The sequence below is a fragment of the Gymnogyps californianus genome, chromosome 1, assembly GCF_018139145.2.
Source record: "Gymnogyps californianus isolate 813 chromosome 1, ASM1813914v2, whole genome shotgun sequence".
NCBI lineage: Eukaryota > Metazoa > Chordata > Aves > Accipitriformes > Cathartidae > Gymnogyps > Gymnogyps californianus.
Window position 1 is genome coordinate 73,097,192 of NC_059471.1, and position 23,469 is coordinate 73,120,660.

The 23,469-nt window shown below is 39.2% G+C and overlaps 1 protein-coding gene across 1 annotated transcript in view; it reads right to left on the reverse strand.

Annotated features, from left to right (window-relative positions):
* ATP10A (ATPase phospholipid transporting 10A (putative)) overlaps positions 1–23,469 on the reverse strand; it is a 118,300-nt gene that overhangs the window by 15,357 nt on the left and 79,474 nt on the right. The window contains exons 8-14 of the mRNA XM_050914159.1: positions 14,550–14,767; positions 12,808–13,002; positions 10,833–11,394; positions 5,186–5,289; positions 4,888–5,014; positions 1,893–2,077; positions 217–538 (exon numbers count right to left, since the gene is read on the reverse strand). Coding sequence (XP_050770116.1) covers positions 217–538; positions 1,893–2,077; positions 4,888–5,014; positions 5,186–5,289; positions 10,833–11,394; positions 12,808–13,002; positions 14,550–14,767 — 1,713 coding nt within the window. The remainder of the gene's footprint in view (positions 1–216; positions 539–1,892; positions 2,078–4,887; positions 5,015–5,185; positions 5,290–10,832; positions 11,395–12,807; positions 13,003–14,549; positions 14,768–23,469) is intronic.

Sequence of the window (23,469 nt, forward strand, 5' to 3'; positions counted from 1 at the left end):
CAGGAAGAAATCCCAAATACTACTCCAGAGTTCTAACTTGGTTTTGAGTAAGTATGTTAGAGTAAATACGTTAGAGTTGTCCGACACATTTTCAGAAAAAACTGGAAGGCTGTTTGAGTTGTGAGGCAGCTGGATGGGTCCTATTGCAAGTGAAAAAAAAAAATTCTCAAGGCACAGCATACATCAAAGCAGGCTAGTTTAAACTGAGATATTTACCTATTGCCAAGGTCATTGCTTTGAGTTTGTCTCTGACTAGTTTCACTACCATGCTCTTTTGGAGTGGGGTAGAGCGACAACACAGTACTGAACGGCATCGCTTGGCTAGCGCAAGAAATTTATCTTCTAGTGTAGGCTCCAGGGCATAAGCTAGAGTCCTTCCATCAATCACTAGGCCCAAGCTGGAAAGCACAGGGGAAGAGGGTGGATAGAGAGGGGTGAACCCAACAGTCATGTTTCCAGTAGCTTCGTCTATTGTGTTGTTTGAAAATTTAGACTCTACGCATTGTAGACACTGTTCCAGCAAGACAGCACATGTCTCCTGAAAAAAAATTCAAAATAAATACGCTTGAGAGAAAAGAACATGTATTCAAATGTTTGTGTTTGCTGTATATTTAGGCATAAGGAATAAGGGGAATGTGTTATATTTGCTGCACTGTTAAAGTTTTAATTTCTAATAATCTTCTTTTCTATTCGCTCTAAACACACTTAATTCTTGCAGAAGATATGACAGCAATGAGGACTCGAAAGGCTTAAAATCTAATTCCTCTTTAACATGCAGTATTGTATGCTAAACTAATTTCTTTTAGCTCCTTCTCAGAATAACAGTGCTGGGAAATGATATAATCAGTATCAGTACCAAGTTAAGTATGGTGATGAACACCATGTACACGCCTACAACTCAGATCAAATAGTTACGCATTGTTAAAGGCCAATTAAAGGTTATTTAAGCTGAATTCTCTCTCCTAGCCATACTCAACTAAAAGATGTTATTGAGAACATATGAACTTTTAAAATGAAATGCTATTGGTCTTACAGCAAAGTATGACAAAAAAGAAAGATCATGGAAAATCAATTTACCAGTTCAGCTGATACACTCAAGAACGGAAAATGCTGTTATCTTTTCTTCCTTTTCAAAAGAAATTGGAGCTGGATACTGCTGGCCTACCTCTCCTCTGCTGATCTGAAGTCCAATTTTATCACCCCATTAAAGGACTATAGCACTATCAGTCTGGTTCCTTGTATGTTAGACCGTATCAGTAAACTCTTTGTGACTGTCTGCTTGCAACAAGTTGAGCACAGGAAAGATCAGTAATTCAGAAGAATTAGAAAAGGTCTGTTAGGAAGCAAGGCATTACTGTAGATGTGGTTTTCTGACTCTCAGTGTTAGCATCGAAAATTAAGTATTGCTTCTATCTCCAGAGAAAAAGCCACCTGAGAAAACATGAATAACTGAGTTATCCAAATACTACATTTCAGTGGTGTAAAATAAAGCACAAATTCTCAATAGGTAACCAATTGTTTTCTTTCTCAACACATGTTTAATAACAGGTTGCTTTTGGAGACCCATTAGTGCCAATAAGCAAAACTAGAGAAGTTTTGAGAATGCATACCAAAGAAAGGCATTTATGCTGCTATGGCATATTTTCATTCATGGTGGAGCCCACTACACAGAGTTACATGTCTTCAGTAAGTTTATGATACATGACACTATGACTTAGAAGCATGATTCACTGAAAAATAATCACAGACATGTCCTACCTGAAAATTATGGAGGAAGCAGGAAAAGAAGAAAAAGAGGGAAAGGGGAAAAAAGCCATCAAACTTTTAATTGTACAAGTTGAAAATAAAGCAAAGCTAGTTCACAAGTAAACTTGTGTATTGGATCTGCTTACTGGTGATTCAGCATTCAAAGTGATAATTTCTTCATCGTGATCTAGTAGCTTGCAGGCATATGCAATATTAACAGCTGTTTCTTGCTTGTCTCCAGTAAGAACCCAAATCTGCAACCCAGCTTTGCGCAAGTTTGCAATCGTTTCTGGAACACCATCCTGTAAACGGTCTTCAATGCCAGTTGCACCTAAGCACACAGAGAAAGCAAAATATTGCACATTAAATAAACACTTAGGGTTCACCTCAAATTGTAAGTTTGGATTTTTCAAAAAAAACCAGCCATCACTTTTATTGGGAAATAGCTAAACTACCAATGGTTGCAAGATTCGGGCAGCTTTTTTTGGGCATCGAGAAAGAGGAGCAGAAAGTAGCTGGGGTAATCATCTGCATCAACAGTCAACAACAAATCCAGAATTCAAAACTTCAAAAGCAATCTGATGCCACTTCTAGTCTCAGAGGTTCACAAGGCTGATATATCTTTTCTTACTGTCTCTCTGCTCTGTATCTTCACCATTTCTTCTGAATGTTGCTAGAGAATATATTGTTGCTTCTAGGAGACGATTTCTGTTCTTAAGGGTCTTAACTGCCCTTCCTCAACCGGAAGAGCCTGGGTCACTAGAGATTTCTCCCTTTTGAAGGGGGAATGACAGCAGGAGTGCAGCTTGGCAACAGCACATTAGGCTGCAGACATAAACCTTTTCCTGCCTAGTTGCTGCTCTTTGCTCTTGCAGAAAGACACTGGTTGCCAAATGAGATATAGCAGAGAATAAATCATAAATCTGTTGACCATGATGTGAAAGTAAAATGTGGCTTTTTCATGCTTCCAATGTATCTTTCTACCTGTTTATAAGAGACTGATTTATCTTTCCTATGCTTTCATAAATCAATTGACAGAGACAAGATTTTCAAATGCTGTAGCAAAAGCCACTCAGGACCAAGTTCAGTGTCACCACTGATAGATCAGTGCTCCACTGAGTTTCAGAGAGGCTTCAATATGAGGAAATGTAAGTCCTTACTACTAGAGAATGAGGAGGTGACAGACATGCAAGTTACCTGGAATAACAGGAAAAGCAAAGTAAACCTTTTTTAGCTATTTTTTATTCCTATGGTTGTTCCTTGAAAAAAACATTTTAGCAACAGAAGTCCACCTGAAGTCTGAGCACCAGTCATGTAGGTGGAAACACATTCTTAGGGCAATGTTGGGAAAGCTATTATTATCCAAACAGTGTACAAAGGAAAAGACTCCTTTTCCAGACTCACTTTTTTATTCCTACAACCTAATCATAACTGATCATTGCAAGATACAAACCACAGTATGAGGTTCTTGGGGAATGACTGAATGGGTAGTTTACTTCTGGCTAGAGCTCACTTACTTGTCTGGCAGTTCAATTTCACCTTCCCCCCCCCCCGAGTGCAGCCAGAGCCAACAGGCACAACCATGGTGGGATCCTCCTGATTAATGTGGTCCGAATTAGTCACCTCACGTTCCCCTTTAAGTCAGAGGAGAGAAACAGACACTTCAAGGGCATGATTCATTGTCCTGGTTTCAGCTAGGATAGAGTTAATTTTCTTCGTAGTAGCTGGTATAGTGCTATGTTTTGGATTTAGTGTGAGAATAATGTTGATAACACACTGATGTTTTAGTTGTTGCTAAGTAGCGCTTATCTTAAGTCAAGGATTTTTCAGTTTCCCATGCTCTGCCAGCAAGCAGGTGTGCAAGAAGCTGGGAGGGAGCACGGCCAGGACAGCTGACCTGAACTAGCCAAAGGGGTATTCCATACCATGGAACGTCATGCCCAGTATATAAAGAGGGGGGAGTTGGCCGGGAGGGGCGGATCGCTGCTCAGGCATCGGTCAGTGGGTGGTGAGCAATTGCATTGTGCATCACTTGTCTTTTCTTGGGTGTTATTTCTTTGTTTTTGTTATATTCTTTTTCATTACAATTATTATTATTATTATTATTATTAGTAGTAGTAGTAGTGTATTATATTTTACTTTAGTTATTAAACTGTTCTTATCTCAACCCACGAGTTTTACTTTTTTTCCTCCTCCCCACCCCACTGGGAGGGGGGAGGGGGAAGCGGCTGCGTGGTGCTGAGTTGCTGGCTGGGGTTAAACCACGGCACTCATCTAATCCTAAAGTGGGTATGTATGTAAGACAGACCAAACGAATTGCACTTTCTTTTTTGTCTTTCCATTGGTTACATGGGGAGCCTCAGAGATCTGTAGTAGATACGTCAGAAGTTGGGTGAGGTGGATCTCGTCTCCCAGAGACAGGCATGTTGGCAATTAGTGAAGGCTGTTATCTCCAACAGCGTTATGGCTGTCCCAGTTTCTTTGCCAGAGAAAGCAGTTGGATGCTTGGAGTAATAGTGAATATATATATACATTTTAGAATCTCAGTGCTTTCAACATCTCAACTCAGCAGAGGAAGAGTATGACTTAGTTCTTGGAATACATTTTACATACACTGATTTTAACTGCATCATTATGAAGTACTGCAATCCCCTTCCAGAGAATACACGGGCCCTGAGTGCATGAGCTGAACCTGATGTATATGAGAGTTGATGCCTCTCACAAATGCAGTTTATGAGCTTTGCTTTATGAGCGTCTCTGGTGCCCCTGGAGTCATGGAAGTCTCTGACATGTTGAAGTGGCACTAAGCTAATGAAATTCTGTAGACAGTTTGGGCCAAGTCCTCCTCCTGTTTAGAGCAGCAGTTCCCATTTATGATATTGAGTGAAATTCATCCCTGGTATTACTCCACTGATTTCACTAGTGATAAAACGATGGCAGAAGCAAGGAAAACAGGGTATGTCTGTTATGTTAATTATATCCCATTCCTTTGTGGTGCTGCACATGACAGCCATGACAAAGTCCAAAAGAAGCCAATTTCTGTACTGTCAGAAACCATTTAAGGGAAAGAACGGATTTCATAGCCAAGCTTTCAGATTTTTTAACACATTTTGATTTCATGTCCAGCTCTCATTTCATTACCTAGCAGATGCAGATTCTTCTCTATCCGTAGTGCTGACTGAAACAGAAGTTCTTCACGATTTTCAATAGAGGATTCTGCTTCTAAATGACTTTTTAACCAACAGGCATACTCTTCCTTGCTGAGAACCTATTAAAAAGAGTATGTGAGGGCACAGTCAATGTGATGCAGAAGCATTCATACTTTACGGAATAAAATGAAAAAGAAGTTATGAATCAAGAACAATAAATTAATAAATGCCTTCAGTAATCTTTGTCAAGACTCTCCTTAAAAGCAAACTAAGAGTCTGCATTTACTTACCCTTTTTGCAATACAGAGGGTCCGCAGCCCGTCTACAGCATACAGATTAAGGTAATTCTGGGTTTTGCTTTGGATTTTTTTTTGATGTTTGCCCCGAGGGTCATCTAGATAAGAATAAAAAAAGAAATTAGTGATTGAAAAATAACGGCAGCTGAATGGCCTCAGAGAATAAAAACTTGTCTACAGTACTCACTGTACCGGCACTTTATAACTGATACTTTTAAAGAGCGGCTGACGTCTCCTGGGAAACTCAAGTAAAAGATTCCATTTAGAAAAAAAAAATCTTGTCTTTTTGTTCTACCTTTTCTGTCTTCTCTCTTCAAAAGTCATTGTGAATGTGTGTTAGAAAGACCTTCTTTTTCTTACTCCTTAAGTATTTGTTTGGCCTGAATACTTTAAGAAATCATGACAATCTTCACAGCCAACAATAATGTCAGAAAGAGAAGTATGATTTCAAATACACTACTAGCAACTGCTTCTCCACATCTCATCATGTGCAGAAAAATGACACAACTTAAAAACAGCACTTAGTTTTCCACCAAGGTTAGTATCTCAAAAGAACCAGAAACAGTGCTCTGTTTTGTATACCTACGTGTATGAAGGTACTGCTGTTACTGCTGTACTGATACTACCTATCGGACTGAGTCAATGCAAGAAGTTCTGGGCATGACTGTGATTTCATTTAGAAGAGAGTTTACACTTGTGTAGACCTCACAGCTAGCTTCTACCTTGAATGCAGCAGCACAACTTCCACTTAGCTTTACTCTTCACTTAAAGCCATGTGTAAGAACTTAAAATCAGGACTGAGCATCTGCTCCTTTTCTCTCTTTAGCTGGGATTGGTTCAATGTGCCCACACTGTGATCAAAAAAGGGTAATGAATATGATGGTAACACATTTTGTTCCATCTCATTACCTGAAATGATGTCTTCAAAAGTTAAAAACAGGTGATATGCATCTTTTTTATCATCTAGGATGAAGACAGGTTCATGTACAATGTACTGTAGTAGCAATCTTAGATAATATGAATTGCAGGGTTAGTACTAAAGTAAATGTACAAGCTGGTAAGTTTTTAGATTGGAACCATTGAGTGAGAATGACTGGTACCTTATGGCAGGTTTTCCTATTCCCTGATGTCATCTAATCTTTTCCTAAAGTCTGCATGTTTTTTGGGGGTGTAGAATCATTTCAGGATTATAATTTTGTAATTGGAGCTGTTCCTTAATGCAATATTTGTGTTACTGGTACTTATACAGTAACCAGTCACAGAGTCAGGTGAACGCCACTCATCACCAGAAGTCTCAGCACCTGAAGAGACCTAGTGCATATGACCTCAGTTCACCACTGGATGTGCTCACCTCCCTCAACTGACCATACTGAGAATCTACAGGCACTATACCCTTATATTAAGCACTTAATACAGGTATGTAAATTAGATGACACAAATATCTTACTGTTTACAGTTTTCAGTGCCCATTTTCCCAGTGTGCATTCATACGCAATTTGATCTTGCTATGTGTGACCATGTATATACATGTCTATCTGTCTGTCTATAAACTTACATAGCATTCAGTACTTTCATATTTATACAGCAGCACAGTGTCTCACCGGGTGTTCAGAGGCTCCAGCACAAACACATACAAGTACTGCTGTTGTAGGAAGGAAGGAGCTGGGAGCTTGGAATCCCAATATTCTGTTTTTTGTTCCCGTTATCTCAACCATGTATCAGCACATTTTACTCACTGTATAGCTATTTTCTCACCTTTAAAGACTGTCCTACCCTCTCTAGGTCTGTAAAGCTGGGAGTGTACATACCCAGCTGTCCCTAAAGGACTCCATGAAGATTGTGGTATTTCATGCACACCTTCACTTCAGTTCCATCTCTGATTAAGGTCGTGTGGTTAATACTGGTAGGAATATTCTGGTGGGCCTGTCCATTTATCTATTAATGCTACCTATGCTATCACTATTGATTTTCTCAAAGGGACAATACAGATATATTATTCCGGAAGAACATTCCTACAAATATTATTTGTAATTGGAAAGCCCTTTCTTACACTATAGCTTGTGGCTCTGACACACACACCACCAGGTTCCTTCAGAAGCTATTAAAACAGCTCACAACTAGATACAGCTGCAACATAAAATGGAAATATGCATATACTGAACTGGCAGCCTAACACAGTTTCATTTAGCTTCTTTTCTATTTGTGCATGATAATCTTTTTGGCATATGTGACTTGGCTGTGTAACATAAGAATTTTTTTTTCTGGGAGAAGTACTGCAGCAAACCTTCTTGGAGGCTTCTTGTATTAGTGAGTCAGCTTTTTTAACTTTAAAAGAATAAAGTAGGCAAGCATTCTTCCTAATTCATTGTGATACATTACTATTCTAGAAAGAAATGCCATGTTTTTTGCATATCCCTCATGATATTGTCTTATGGGAGTGGCTATTTCAATCACTCACTGATTTCAAATGGTGCAAACTTGAATAGGTGCTTAAACACATCAAAAGTTGTTTCTATCCCTTTAAGGTTAAGTGTTGTTAATCACTTCAGATCTGTCTGAATACCATGGGCGCTAATGCAGTGATCATAATGTCAAATGCTTATACCACCTTCAATGAACAAAGACAGTAATTCTCTACAAGTAGAGATGTGCACACCATTTTCTGTGCGAATTCTCAATTCCAGTGCGGAAGACTGCATCTCCCTCCTCCACCAGCATACTAACGACAGTTAAACCCCCTCCTGGCTCTTCATGTGCCTCATCAGTCCTACCCTGAGATTCATCTTGTGCTCAGAAGTTAGAAGGGGGAAGGAATCTCTTGCAGACGAAACCCAGTTGTGGAGATTCTTTTTAGCTGGGATGCAGTGTCTATGCTGAGCAGTGTGAAAACATGTCAATGAAAAGCAGCAAATAAGTCTTCACCAGAAGAATGATGGAGAGCTAGTGGCATGCTGCTTGCTTCATTTCCTCCCATAATCGCAAGCTGCAGAAAGCCAGCCCAGTCATTGTTTTCTCAATGACTTATGTTCACAGTTCCTGTGTGAGTTGGGTATTGACTCAAACAGTAACTTTCTTATTTATGAACATGGTGACTGTTGAGATAAAGTAAAAACAATACACTCTTGGGAATCATTTCAAGGCTTTTGGAAATATCTGTACGCTATCAGAAAACGTCAGGTTTCACAGTCTCAACTAGATATACAGGCAGAAAAAATGGAGTCAATTCAGAAACTTTTTAAGTTTCGAAGCTTATGGTGATTTCTGATTGTCTATAAGACACAAATGAAGCTACAACATAATACATTTGCTTCTGGCTGTTCCTCATGTCATATTTCAAAATGCTCTTCCTCCCAAACAAACAGGACCTTTGTGTCTGATAGGACGCAGTCATGCAATGTGATGTTAGAGTTGGGAGATGAGGGACACGGTGTTGCCTTGGTCTTTCAATCTAAGAGCACAAGTACCACAAAGTCTCAAGATGCACGCTTGACTGGTGTACAATTTACATCTCCCTGAGGCACCAAGATAGCAAAAAGCGAGCACTGGGATTAGCTGTCATGTCAATTCACTTATTGGTCAATTCCTTGAAACGATAAATGCCTGAATTCTCATAGCATTACATCTCCTCTCACACTCATGTTCCACCATCATCAGAGAACAGGATGAAACCACCGACAGATCCCACAATATAGATAATAGCCACAGCATAAATCTTCTGAGGCTCCCTCTACCTGGGGAATACCTCCCGGTAACAGGAAAAAGATGCTGTTCCCTCAGGAAATGACAACGTATCCACTGACATTAGGATACTGCAGGCAGAGACTGCAAATTCAGTTCCAAGAGTGAAGCTGCTCAAGAGAAATGTCAAACGTTTTTCAGACAGGTTTGCTGAAACATACAGAATTACTGAAGCCAGCAGTGGCTTAGAGGGCTAGAAAACAAGGGAAACTGCTTATGAGGTTCTAGTAGCTTCACTTTACATTGCTTGCAAAAGCAAAATATACTAAAACTCATAGTTCAATTTGGGCTAAAAAACTAAAAAAAAAAAAAGGCACAATTTCAAAGCCACATTCAATTTGCTTGCCTGTAAAGACGGTGGAATGGCTGTATTTGCCCAGCTACAGAATCTGCTCACTGCTAGCACCGATCCCCAGGAACTTCGCTCCCCCTTCTCTGATATACAACACCTTTGGTAATGCTGCCGTTTGGTTTCTAACTGGCCTTGTTGGTTTTACCCAGGTGGGTCCTAGATCTGCCTGAAATTTGCCTGAAAATTCCTTGATCCATTGAGTCTGCTGTGAACAGACACAGCAGCTGCCAACATAGTCTGTTATATGGTGACAAAATATTTGAGACTTGGCATAAAATAATCTTTTCTTTTCTTTTTAGTGCTCAGTTCTCATTCTGAGAACTCATTTCCAAACATTATTTTCTAGGTATGTTATTAGAAATTCTCAGTACTACAAACTCTCTGTTAGTACTTCGGAGGGAAACAAGTTTCCACAGATGCTCTATGTACCTTCTGTGATATCAGATCTTTACTACAAAATTATTCATGAATACTTTGTTGTTAGTTAAGGACAAGTTGTTCTTAATTTTTTTGGCTCAGCTTTGATTTATATGGCTGTAAACAGAAAACGAATGCCAACATTTTTCTGTATTTCATTAAACTAAAATTACATACTATAAGTCTTTCACAATTGTTTACTCCAACTAATGTCAAAGTAACCACAAAGTCAATGCATTAGTGAAACATGGGAACTACCTCTAGCACTTTCGGGCTCTGTCCATTCATACTGGGGTAACCTTTAAACACTGGATTAAATTCAGTGTTGAAAATACAGTAAATTAGATGCAAACTGATTCATGCAAACTGAATCCCATGTGTCTCCTCTAACTTCTGAAAGCTTACAGGGTTCTTCTTGAATCCAACTGATTACAATTAGCAGCTATTTAAAGTTGTCCCTGTTTCATGCGACATCTGGGTGCTGGAGAAGTTCTCCATGCTTTAGGGAAGTACTCCATGTTCACAGCTACATGTCTGTTCCCTGCTAGTCAACTACGTATCTGAAGCCAAGATTTCTTGTCTGAACAGCATCTCTCCTTCTTTTGCCACAACCTTTCTGTTTTGATGGCTGATTGATTCACAGTGCCCTTTAGCGTCATAGTCAAACCAACATAAATGCGTTGATTTATGCAAACATATTGCAGCAAAAGGACGTAAAGATTCACGAATGAAACAGAGAGGGGAACTGCAATAGGAAGTGCTTGGGTTTCATATAAAATACGCAAATAGCCAAGCACTGCCAGGCAGGTTTTCCTGAAGAAATGTAAATTGCTTTGGCAGAGTTTCAAGAAATTCCTTCAAAATAAAGTTTGCTAGTAGAAGATCTTGTACAGAAATTAATTTAACTCATTCTTGTAAGGTGAGGAACCAGTAATTCGTTACAGAAAATCTGCTATAATAACAAAGTATTATAAAAGAAGAGACAGCTGCCATTCTACCATTCCTTATATTCACAACAAAAGCAGGCAGGTCTACTTGCTAGAGAAGGCAATAATGTATGATGAGTTTTTCAGCAGTTAACCAGAACTGCCTGCCTCCCACCCCTACTCCCACAAAGCTAAGTAAGAGGTGTACCTGAAGAGCAGGGTAGAAGAAGATCCATAATAACTGAATCCGCTCCTTTAGTGTAAACATTTATTTCATCTGTGAGAGGATGTCTGACGACTACTGACATCCTCTTCCTGACGGAATCAAAGCCCAATGTATGTAATACTTCAAAGCTTAATGTTCCCAGGTGAGGTAGCTCCACTGATACCTGGTCAGACAGCCTTCCAACCAGAGAACAGTTATATGCCCTTGCTGCATAGACGAGAGCAGCTTCATCTGGAGACTCTGCTTCATAACGGAGTTCTCCTTCCTCAGGTCCACTCCCCACAGCTGTCCGGCCTTGCTGGGAGCTGTAGCCGTTGTTATTTATCTGCGCAGAGTATGCCAGCTTCTCTTCCAGTTTTAATAAAGTGCTATCCGTAGATGTAGATGAAAGCACACTTAAACCAAATCTGTGCATTGATTTGCTTGTAGCTAGACTAGATGAACTGCTGCTGTTAGATCCAGAGGTCAAGCGACTTGGAGTGAATCTTCGTATGAAGTCTTCTATGGTTTTTACTGGGGATTTTAATTCAAATCGATCTCTAACCTTGAGAAGTAAAAAACAAACCAATGAACAAAAACTGAAGAAAAGCCATACAAGAATTCTGACACTGATATTCAGTCTAAGCAGCTCCAACTAAAGAGGAGAATTTCTTTGAGAACAAAAAGTAATGGCATTTGTATTTTGAGAAAGTAAATGGACAAAACTGACTCAACAGCAAAAAACTTACTAGAACTTCAGAATTGTGCCTCTGTGTGAAAGCACGTATGTTTGTAGCAAAAACATTTTTTCTTCTTTCACCTCCTCAGATATGACTAATGGATAGACTATCAATGTTGCACCACCACCAGTAGTGCATACTAAAACCTATCATTAATAGGAAACATCGGCATTCTTTGTGCATATTTAGTGAAGGTAGTAAAAAAAAAGTTAATGAAAGAGTTTTCTATTGAGAATGTAGTATCAGAAGAGTTTTATGAGAATATGCCAGTCAACAACATTCTCAATAAGAACATGTTGAAATAAATAATTTCCGCTGTCTTCTCTTTCAGCATCAAAGCATTTTGCTTCAGTTTTATCACTCATCTCCGTTTACTTAAATCTTTTTTACAGATACAATGTTATTAATAGTAATAGCATATTCACAGTAATATATATTAAATTATTGTATAATGGTGTAGCATTCCTGAAACAGCAGAACTGAGCATTCTCCAAATGTTTCCCTGGCACAAAACTATGTCATTTTGCAGGCTAGTTCACTTTTTATTCCAATCTGGAACAGAAACAACTCTCAGAATTTTCTCCAGAATGGAAATTCCAGCTACTGGCTAGCTTTAATACTGCATTCCATTATATTTTTGTCTTGCAGATCATCTTGTGATTGCGTTTTTGAAATTCTCATGCATCAATGACACTGGTTTAGGCTGATTTAAGCAGTAATGACCATTATTTCTCATAATGAGCTTAAGATGCATCTTCTACATAATTTGAAAATTTTAAGTGATGCTTTTCAAGTATATTCTCTTTTTAAACTTTTAAAAAATGTTTCAGTCTTTTCTTAATTTAATCCATATGTACAAAATATTCACAAACAGCTTATATTCTTTTCTGGGAAGTCTTGCACATTTACAAATTAGTTTCCACACATACTTCCACACATATTTACATTTATTAAATGAATAAGTTACAGTACAAGAAATCGGGAAAGTTTCAGAAGTATCTTGAAATTGTTGATGAAAGCATATCTTACCTTGAAGGTAAGTGAAATAGCTGACATACTCCATTTAACTAATGCTTAACTAAACCCGTTCAATCACATAGCAGTTCTAAGAGTTGTCTCACAACTAGTTCTAGTTGTTTCTCACTAGAACAGGAGGTTTTCATTTCCTCAATTTACAAGATAAATTAGTATCAATGCAAAAGAGGCTTAAACTCTCTTTTGCTGTTTCTTTAACCCACCTTCTGTCGGGGCTGATTTGGTGCAGTAACCACCACTGTATTACATATAGTCAAAGCGATGAAGAAGTCAAAAATGTCACATAGTTCTGGACTCAGATGAGATAATGGCTGTTCGTGGCTCCTCATGACCTCCAGATGCTTTGCACATTCATTCACCTTTTCTAACAAGTTCGGGTCAGGTGTGATGTCCTTCTCCTAGTAATAAATAGCAGTGATTAGTATCTGTGATTCTGCAAATTTCCAAAGCAGCAACAAGCAATCAAAGCATCCAAAGCAGTGTCAATATCAAGAGTTTTACGGTGGCCTTACACCACAGAGTGGAGGTGGAGAGGACTGTAAGACACCCGTTCTAGACAATAAACAGTTAACAATGAGCCTACAGATAGAAATGGAAATGTGAGTAATTGTTATCAACTTTTTCACTACAGATAATTATAGTGGCAATATTCATCTTCTTCGGGGGTAGTGGATAGGAGAAGAGTTACATACTAATATTCCTCCCTCTCTCCTGTCTAATTCAAGATATTTACTATCTATTACGAAAGGGTGGTACACTACAGAGATCAAAAGAGTGGAAAAATTAGACAGCAATGACATTCAAAGCTCGGCCTTACATCAGCACAATAAAATGAAACCGTCTTGGATTGTTTGTTAGAGAACAACCACCATCCACACATTGCCACCATTTGCCACACCAACCACATGGTAATTCATGTGGTTTTTTACATTGAAACACAAAGCACTTTCCACTCTGTTTCATCAGTACTTTCCACTTACTTAACCTATTTCTTGTCAGAGCAAACTCTGGTATTTCTTAAGATAGGAGGATGCAAGGATACAAAAGATTAAAAGATAAACTGATCTAAGGCTCTTTCTTCAGTAGAATTTTATCTGCTGATGCTCAGCAGCTGATGAATCTGAGCAACCACAGAACCCCGTGTGTGAAAACTGCAGCTTGGAATTGCACCAAAAAAGCTTACTCTTGACCGAAATCAAGAAGTTCCACCAGCGCAAACAGCATCTTTCTGTGTCTATATTTGCAATTTGTTTTAAGGGTGAATTTGTGTCAACAGTGCAACAATGCAAAATCCCTAGATAGACAAGACTTGGCTTCTCTGCTCTCTTATTACCATTCAGCTCATGTAAAACTTCCATGGAATTACAATAGTATAAAATAAATTAAACAAAGCAAAGTTGTAAGGACATAAATTCACCAACATTTTGAAATGTAAAGGTTTTTATTTTTTTAAAATACTACACATGCAATCCCCTGACAACCCTGAATCAGACTAAAAATTATGCTATGGTGTATGTCAACAGTGTCTAAGAATTGGAATACACAGTGTCCAGCCCAGCACTTACTAGTTTTAAAATCCTCTGACAAAAGAGAAGAGGCATATGCAGAGTAATTAGAATCCTTGACCTCAAACCTTATGCTACTCTCAGCTTCTGTAGATAAAGGGAAGGCATACATTTTCTTTTCAAAATCAAGGTATAACTAAAACAAAGGTTTCAGATTGTCTTTACCTTTAGCTTGTTCCCACAGAGAAGGTATTTAGATAAGATCTATGCCAACACTTGATTGCTTTTGTACAAACAGCTGTGACTACAGAAGAAAAAATGCCAAAATGAAGTCTATAAGAGGTACACAATGTGCTACAGATTTCTTTACCTTTCCCTTTTCAGGACGTTGGTTCTAGTAAAAGATACAGGACAGTGTGCATTTAGTTCTCATGACTTACCATTGGGCTACTGAATGCAGTGTGCTTCGAGAGTATGCTTGCTCTTTTTGCTTCAGCTCTGCTACCTGTGCGCCGGTGGGTTTTGGTGCTCTGGCTTCTGTGGATTACTTTGATGCTCTGATGGCTGCAGATACTATCACGCTGGGATAGAGTTCCTCCTTTTGGGGCTGCCTCGTCCTCCTCAGAATCAGGTTCTTGGTACATCGCTAAGCGTTTGGCTATCAGCAAAAATACAGAAGGAGAAATGTTGCATATGTTAAACGTGGCTGAGAAAGAGGGAGAGGGACACGATGACTTTGTTCAAGTGATCTGGTTTTAATATTATACTGTGCTTTCATGGTAATAATGAATGATTCCATTATCAGGAGATAACAAAGTCTAGTCTTAATTGAATGGTAGTATCTAACGGAGGATGCAGATAACATAATTAGAAATGTAATGCAATACACTGCCTCCCTCATCATCGCACTCTCTCTGAAAGGCAGTTAGACTCTGCAGTAACTCACTGCATTCCTGAAGACTATTCCACAGCTCAGCCTGATGAAATCAACCAAATAATTTGGTCTTCACTTGCAGTCTGAGAACGAAATAAACAATCCAGAAAGCTTTCTTGTCCTTTCCAACAGAATACAGAAATTTCACAGAAAGCATTTTCCAGCAAAAATGTCACAACTACCCAGTACCAGTTAACTGACATCTGAAATGTCTTCAGAACAACACACCTACAGAGCACTACTGCCCTTATTTTATATAGAGAGATGAGGTACATATACAGTGTAAAAGCCTCGCTCAAGGTCAGGGCCATCTGCTGCAGAGTGGAGACATGAACCCAGATTCTTGACTCCTAGTCTAGTGCTAAAACCACCCTGGAGTCCGTCCCCTCCTCTCTGGACAGCATGATAGGCAGGACAATGCAGCATGCAGTATCAAAACCAGGGTTCCCTCACCTGCTGCAATACTTGTTTCTATCACTATTTGCTGCAGTGAGCAATACCTAGTTTACAGAATGAAAGAGTTTTTCCAAATTATATATTTTAGATGAATGCTTCCCCAGTCAAGAATCCAGCTACAACAATTAATGTTAGAAACCAGTCCTGGCAGTTTGATATACAGAAGTTAGAAAGGAAACAGAAAGAAGAGGTGTGAAACAGCCGTGGAATCCAGCCCCTCTAATGACAGGCTCTGTTTAGCTCTAACTGATGTATAACATATTTTTCCATTCCTAAAGACCATGGGCATTTAATAATCTGGGTTATTCATTAGGCAGGTACATGCCATGCTAACAGGAATCTATTTATTCCTTCATTAGGTATTCATTGAAAGGCTTTTCATTATACTCTCAAAATAATCCACACTATCCAGATATACAGTACAAGTTACATACTTGGTGGCTCGGCTTTGTTTCGGTTCTCTGGTGTAACAAATTAGATTTTCCTAATGTCAAATGATAAATCACTAGCATGTAAGTTAATTATTCAGGCATTTAACAACAACAAAAAAAAAAAAAAGAAAAAAGATTTTTCTTCCAAAATACTTCCTGAGAAAAATCTTGCGTTACATATAGTTAGTTTGGCATGGGATCACTTTTAACGTAGCTAGCTTTATGATCAAAGAAAAACCCATTCTCGCCATCCGCTGCAATTTTCAAACATGTTTTAGCTGTCAGAAAGCAGTCGGAGGAGTTGAAATCAGACCACACACAGTACATGGTGATAGGTCTATCAGTACAGTATCGTACATCAGAGGTTTTTTCAACTCCATTTGGAACATGTACAGGCTCTGTCTGAAATGTGGGAGCTGGGAGAGCTTCCCAGTCCTGGCTGTGAATGCACACCTGGTCGTTGCTCTAACTGCATGCCCAGGTATGCAACACCCTGTGCTGCACTCTGGCTCTTGCTGCAAGAAAATTCAGGCCATGGAGGTAGAAAGGGCCATAGTGCGTTTGGAGACATGGAGCAGAGACTGCAGGGCACACTGCAGATGCCTTCTGCCCCATAGCTCGAATACAGACCTGCAGCCCAGGCCCTGAGGCTGATGTAGACTAACTGCGGATGACTGAGGAGTTTCCTTCATTAGCATTATTTGGTGTGATTCATGCTCCTCTGTGTTATGTAGTCGGAAAGAGGTTGAGCAATGGCATGTTCAGCGCTGTGAGGGCAGCTGTTCCTTGAGCCACACAGCTGCGAACAGAACAGCACAGCACCGTTGCCTTCTCCTTTCAGTGTCTACCTTGTCCTTTGATTCATATGACAGAACCTAGAAGACAGCTCAAAAAATTAGGGAGGTCACTGGTCTCCTTCGCCCTTCTGTTGCATGGCAATGAGTTGCAAGGAAATAAAGTTCACTTCACCTGCACAGGTCTGCTTCCTGCAACTTGTTGCACATGCTTTGGGACAGCACAGTTCTAACCTGTCCCATCACTCTTGCCCACTAATTCCCACTTTCTTCTGCTCTCTAAGTCTCTATGCATTTTCCCAGTGGAAATGCAGATCCCTATACTGTGAATTTAATTCAGCTGATCATAGGTTTGTCTATATCAGAAGGAGTCTACACTGAGGGCCCAAAGTGATCTGCAGCGTGTTGTAAGCACTGATCCAGGCCCTCGATCAAGATGTGAATCAGGCTGCTCACTGTTCCCCCCCCCAGCATCCCCGTTTCCTTCCGAAGGAAACCCAGGCATGAGAGGAACGAAGGAGCCATGTGGACATCACAGTGTGTCACTTTAAGAGGATGTCTCAAGTACCAGAATGGAGCAGCACACTGAGGGACTTCTGTCCTTCTCTGCACTGGGGAGGTATGATGGAGTGCACATCCTGGGATGAGGCCTCTGGAGGGCAGGGCCCACCAGCCTTACAGTGCAAACTCTGCCTTAATTATCTTCTGCAGGCTCCTAGTTACACGCTGCAAACCCAAGGCTGAAAAACCATTGCTCAAGATGACACACCAGTAAGGTTTTCTGCACTTTACTGAAGTTTAAGACTTAAATCAATCATAAGAAGCATATTTTTGTGCCTCATCTTCACTAAGGCTCTTAGCAGCAAACCCAGTCTCAAGGAGAGTTGGCGCGACATGTGGACACAGCCTCTCTCAGGAAAAGCATAAGAAAAGCTTGGATTTGCCATAGGGATAATCTTCCTCACTGTGGATGCTGGGCATTTGAATCGTAGACTGACAGAACGCTGTACTTCTTCTCGTAACAAGTAATATTCCTTGACAGGGAAAGGACTGGCTACAATTATTCTTTTCAGCTTTGCAAAATGTGCTACTCAGTTGGTCCAACTCCCTTCTGAGCAGAGTTTTTTTAAAAAGGACACATTTTTTTTAATAATCATACCTAATTTAAGCTTCTGCTCTGAAAATACATCTTGAAATACAGGACTCCAAAGACCCTGAACTGATTATCATTTTATTCCATGTACAAAAACTCTATGGTTAAGCAGAGAATGCATTTCATGCACAATACACAGTTATGCTTGCATACCATATCTCTGTATTCTTCATTGCTCTTTCTTCTTTCTTACATTACATCTAAAAATATTTTCTTTATTCAACATAGCAAAAGCTGTTTCCTAATGCAGCACTCAGCTTATTCTTTAGTATTATACCAATAGCACAGTCCTTTCTAGACTATGTAATTTTAGCTATCTCTTGCTCTCTATACAAGTTTTCATTGTAGCACATTCATTTAATTGTTCCTGCCACTGAGAAAAAGGAGAAAAAGGCAAAGTAGATACAAGACTAGAATCTCATTTAACCAAGTCAAATGTAATTCTTTTTATACAAACGGTGTTATTTCAGTTTATACCAAGGTAAGCTTGATAATAAAAAACAGGCCTTAGCACCTTTCAACATTTTCACAAGTGCAGTCTTACATATTATGTAGCAAGAATTAAGAATTTTGAAGAAATAATGAAACCCAGTTCAATTGTCATGTTATGGCTAAGGTTCACATTGCTTCAGCTGTGCAAAGCGTGCTGCTTTGGGAACACGCTGTTCTCTCCACCCACTCAGCCCTCTCTGATTCAGACCCTTTTCCTGTGAACATTATAACCTGAAAGACATTGTTGTGGGATGCTTTCCAGTTTCAGCACTGAAAATTGATGGCCTTGATCTTTTGTCTGATAGAGAGTTTTTTATTAATGGCAAAGACACAAACAACTTCGAGAAACACAGCAATGCAATTCATGAAAGTCAAATTTCACTACCCTCTAGTTCATTTTATATTTACGGCACAAAGAAGAAACAATAATTAATACTTATTCCATGAAAGCTCTTCCATCTTTCAGAAGACAACAGTAAGCTATAAATAAAACTCCTGTAGTAGCTGCTTAGTATTTGAAGAGACATTCTTTTATTTTAAAAAACCTTTTATTTCATTATTTTTTGGTTTTGCTTGTTTTTGTTTTACCTTCCATGCTATTGATGTTCTACGATGAGGCATCCATTTTGCAGGTTGATGGAGACACTGTTGCCACACACCTGGATGTTCCACTAACTACAAAAGTAGGATCAGGAAACTAAAGAACTTCCCTTCAAGCAGAATAGAACTGCAGACCCCTTAAACTAGAATAATTCAGCTGTCAGTGTGTGAGCCCTGATTTCACCATGGGATAATTCCATTTTGCCCCAAACCATTGAATAAAGCTGTTACTGAACTATCACGAAGTAAAACTAGATGTGCAGTACTTACTTAGTCACACCGCCACACCACCTTATTTCCTTATTATTTTATGAGTGCAAGCTTATTTCACTTCGAAGTGCACTCTAGTGTCTACGTAAAGAGTCAGTCAAGCAGCTAGCATGCTATAAATTTGTACAAGTGTGCTAACATAATCTTAACTTAATTTACTTTGCAAGAACTTCCCCATAAGGACAAGTCTTGAGATTAGAAAACACCAAGATTTTCCTTCCTCTCCCCCCTTGGCATCCCCAGGGGCTTACAATGAATACCCTTAAGTCCTTCATTAAGAACTCTTTACTCCACTTAGAAATGGAGATCATTCCTACTTTTCTGGAGTTTTTCCAGAGCAATTGTGAGTGTAGGTATATGCTCAGAAAAAAGTATTACCTGTCTCTAAATATGAGTTATTCTGTCTTCTATAGGATTTAAAATGGGGCACTCCCAATGTACTAAGTTCTACATCTGCTGGCACTGGTTCTCTCCTCAGTCACTAATTAAAATTTTTCAAAAAGCAGTAACAAATGTAAAGAGAAGCTACACAAGCTACACAGAGTGCCTGAAGCACCCAGTTCTGCTAAAGGTTTTGATCTTTCCGGGGAAGGCCTAAAGGACTGTCCTGACTCCTGAAGATTGTCAAATTGTAAAGGTGGCAGATGAGAAGTCCCTTTGGAAGAAACAGCGGCATTTATGGAAAAGGTTTTATTGATTTTCATGCCTTTTTTTTTTTTAGTAAATCCAGTTCTCCAATGTAGCTGGAATGTGCAGTCTATGTTCTCTTGACTACATACAAAAAGAGTAAGAAAGTTCCACTGCAAAGCAGCCTCCCAAACTAAGAAAGAGATTTTTTTAATATAATGCACTTTCCTATGAAAAAGTAGTTGCTGGCCAATCTTCAGCAAGAAAAAACAGAAATTCCTTCTTTCTCAGATTTAGCGATTACGAAACTTTGCTAGGCAAGAGAAAATCACTGAGGTTTTCATCTGCCTTCACCCCCATAAACTTCTCTTATTCTTATGTTGTCTAGAATTTTTTTCACAGACATTGGAAGGAAAGGGGAGAAATGCAAAGAATGAAAAATTCAGATTTTTCAGATTTGTGGGGTTGCATTCATGGAGATTCAACTTGTGTTTTGTCAAAAGTTCCATACAATGGGTGGCTAAAACTAGAAAAACAGAGATCACACCCTATAGGCAAGAGTGCGATTAATTCAGCATTTGGAAAACAACTAGGACAAATGTCAGGCCAAGAGTATCTGGTTGTAGCTAAATCATATAACGACTTTCAGAAACACGGTCAGCTTTGGTCACCTACTACCTCTGGGTTTAGCACATAGCCTTGGGGCACGGCCAGTTCCAAGAATTGTTAGAAGCCGGCTACTAGCCTGAAGGGAAGAGCTATGGTATGGCAATGTAATTTTACATATAAGGAAACAATTCCTTTTTTTTTTGGTGCTAACATTCTTTTGGGCTAGGAAGAAGTACTGATTGGAAGAATAATTCTGGGATTTAACCAGAGTATAGTGCCAATGGGTATTTCATAAATGCCCAGGACATTTATGAATGGGACAATCATTCTTCCATTTGGAGTGGTCCATGACATACCCTGCTCCTGAATTAACACTCTGCGAATCAAGAACCTTTGAAGGAGACAACAGAACAGATTTAAGAACACAGGTCACAGATGTGAGGTGGGAATTCTCTTCACCTGTATTTAGAATGCTAAACCACAGAGAAATAGGCACACATTAGACAACAAATGTAGATGTCTAAAACAGGTCTGATGAATTACATCCCACAAATGCTTAACTTTCTCCAGTAACTGTAAAGCCACTAGATGACTATCTTCCATACAAATATCTAAAATTAGGTAACAAGAATCCCATCCTGATCAACATAGTCTCCACAGGGCCCAAACAGGCAGCGTGAATTCCCGTAGTTTGATCCCAATTAGTGCATAATCTATCACCAAAATATTATAGGTGACCTCAATAATGATGAATATTTGCTAGAGCTTGCATCATGGAACTGTTGCTGAGCACGCTCGCACTTTCCTTCACAGCCTTCACAAGCGTTCCTGGATTCCTCTTCGGTGCTAAGCTCTTGCATAGCAGTACCCATGAGTAATACTTTGTACTACCTCCAGTTGGCCAAGAGATTCTGTCCCACGCTGGTGCAATTTATTGGCCTCTATTATTCATGTTTTTGCCACCTCTTGTCTAGACTAAAACAATGCAATACTCCTGGGCGTAGTGCCATCAGCCTCATAAGAAACTTAGAGCTAATAGAGAATTCTGGAGGAAAATGTTTTCTCCAGCAAATTCAGGAAAACTGCCCCTTACTCCCTATACTACCTAAAAAAAAGTATTAAGTCTTGTTCAGGGTTTCAGTTTTTATTTTAGAAGCATTTAATTGCTTCAACCCTGCATAAGGTCCACATAAGCCTCTGTGATGAAAACCATGATTTACATGTCCACGTCTGATGCAAAACAGAACTCTCCCTCATAATCATAAAGCTCACCTTTCGCATGGGGAATTTACATGGCTTTGTGGAACAAATTTCCAAGGAAAATAAGGGCACTCGCACCACTCAAGAAAAAGACATGCCCCTGAAATATGCCAAACCTAACACAGCGTAGCGTATGCCTTTTAAGTAGCCCCCAAACCCAAACAAATTGTGCACTGCACGCTTAGGGAGAGGAAGAAGGGGAAAGACCAAGCTACACATGAGGAAAGTAACACATATTGCTTAATGCACTAGTGGAAGGAACTCCGATATGATGATGACAAATGCAGTATAACAACCCCTGTAGAACAGAAAAGAATGGGATAACTGCTCATAACTGTGAACACACTTTAGGGAGAAAAGCTTATAATGCAGCATAGAGAAAATTTATGAAGGCTATGCACAATCTGTTGATTGAGTAATTAACAGATATGCAGCAGTCCTAGATTATGCAGAAAAAATGCTTCAACAGAAAATTAAAGTTCCAAAGTGAGGAAATTTCAGACCTCAATCTGCCACTGTAGGCATAACCTTCCCCCTCTGTGTGTGTGCATGGCTGAGCCCCAGGATATAGGGCCTCTACATGACTTCAGAGGAAAATTTGCCAGAACTTCTTAGCATGGGAAAAAAGTGTGTTACATCTTAGCCTTGTTCTTGGATATGGCTGAATGGAGCTGTTCTGACTGAAATTTCTCCCCCAGAATTCATGCCTGAGGCAAACATCTGGCATGGAAAACTTGAACCAAATAGTTAAAGTTTTGTAAAACTATCCATAACTGAAAACAGAATCTTATCATGAGAAGGGTCAAGCAACTGGAATAACAGGCACTGCTACCCAGCCACAGTAGAATAACAAACTTAGGCCAAAGAGTTCAGAACAAGGATATTTCCATCCTGCGCTATCTGCTTTTACAGTAGAAAATGACCTGTTATCTTCAGCTTTTGAATCTTGACCCGTGTACAATTTTAAACTCATTTCTTCATCTAAAGTGCTGCTCAGAGTTTGATTCTGAGTAACAAACCACTATGCCTGAAAAACTACTCAGATAAGCGCAGAAAGACACAGATAATGTTTGAAATAGATAAGAAAAGGCAGATGCATTTTACTTGGTTTTCTTGCATACATGGCAGCCTCAGATCACTTGCCAAGTGAAAGATTTTAGAATTTTCTAATTCATGAAATCTTCAGCAAAACCTGAGGTGCAGAGCAGGACGGCATCAATTATAACATATACCCCAAAACCTCCGAGGGGAATTCAGATACTCTGGTATAAGACATAGAAAAGTGGCTGACAAATCATTTGCAAGTAAGCACACAGCAATGAAATGTTGTTGATGCACTCCCTAAAACCCGAAAGAGCTGTGACAGACATTTTACCACATCTAAACAAGAAGGTTTGAGCAGCAGAAAATATAAGAGATGGTTAGAAAATCAGATGGGAGAATAGAGCTAACAAAAGATTTGAATGAAGAATAGTTTTTATTGTGTTATTAATCCTGTTTATAGGAAACAAAATCAATAGAAATTATCACCATTTATATGGAATGACAGAGAAAGACCTATTTTCTGTAGGGGAGGAAAAAAAAGAATAAAATACTGTGTATAAAATATTGTGTATAAATTCTGTGTCAATTTAAAAATCATATTTGTCAGAAATTTTACACTGACTGGAGTTACAAGAAAGCCCAAACATAGCCATACGTGAGAATGACTGAAAAAAGAATCAGTTTATGTAT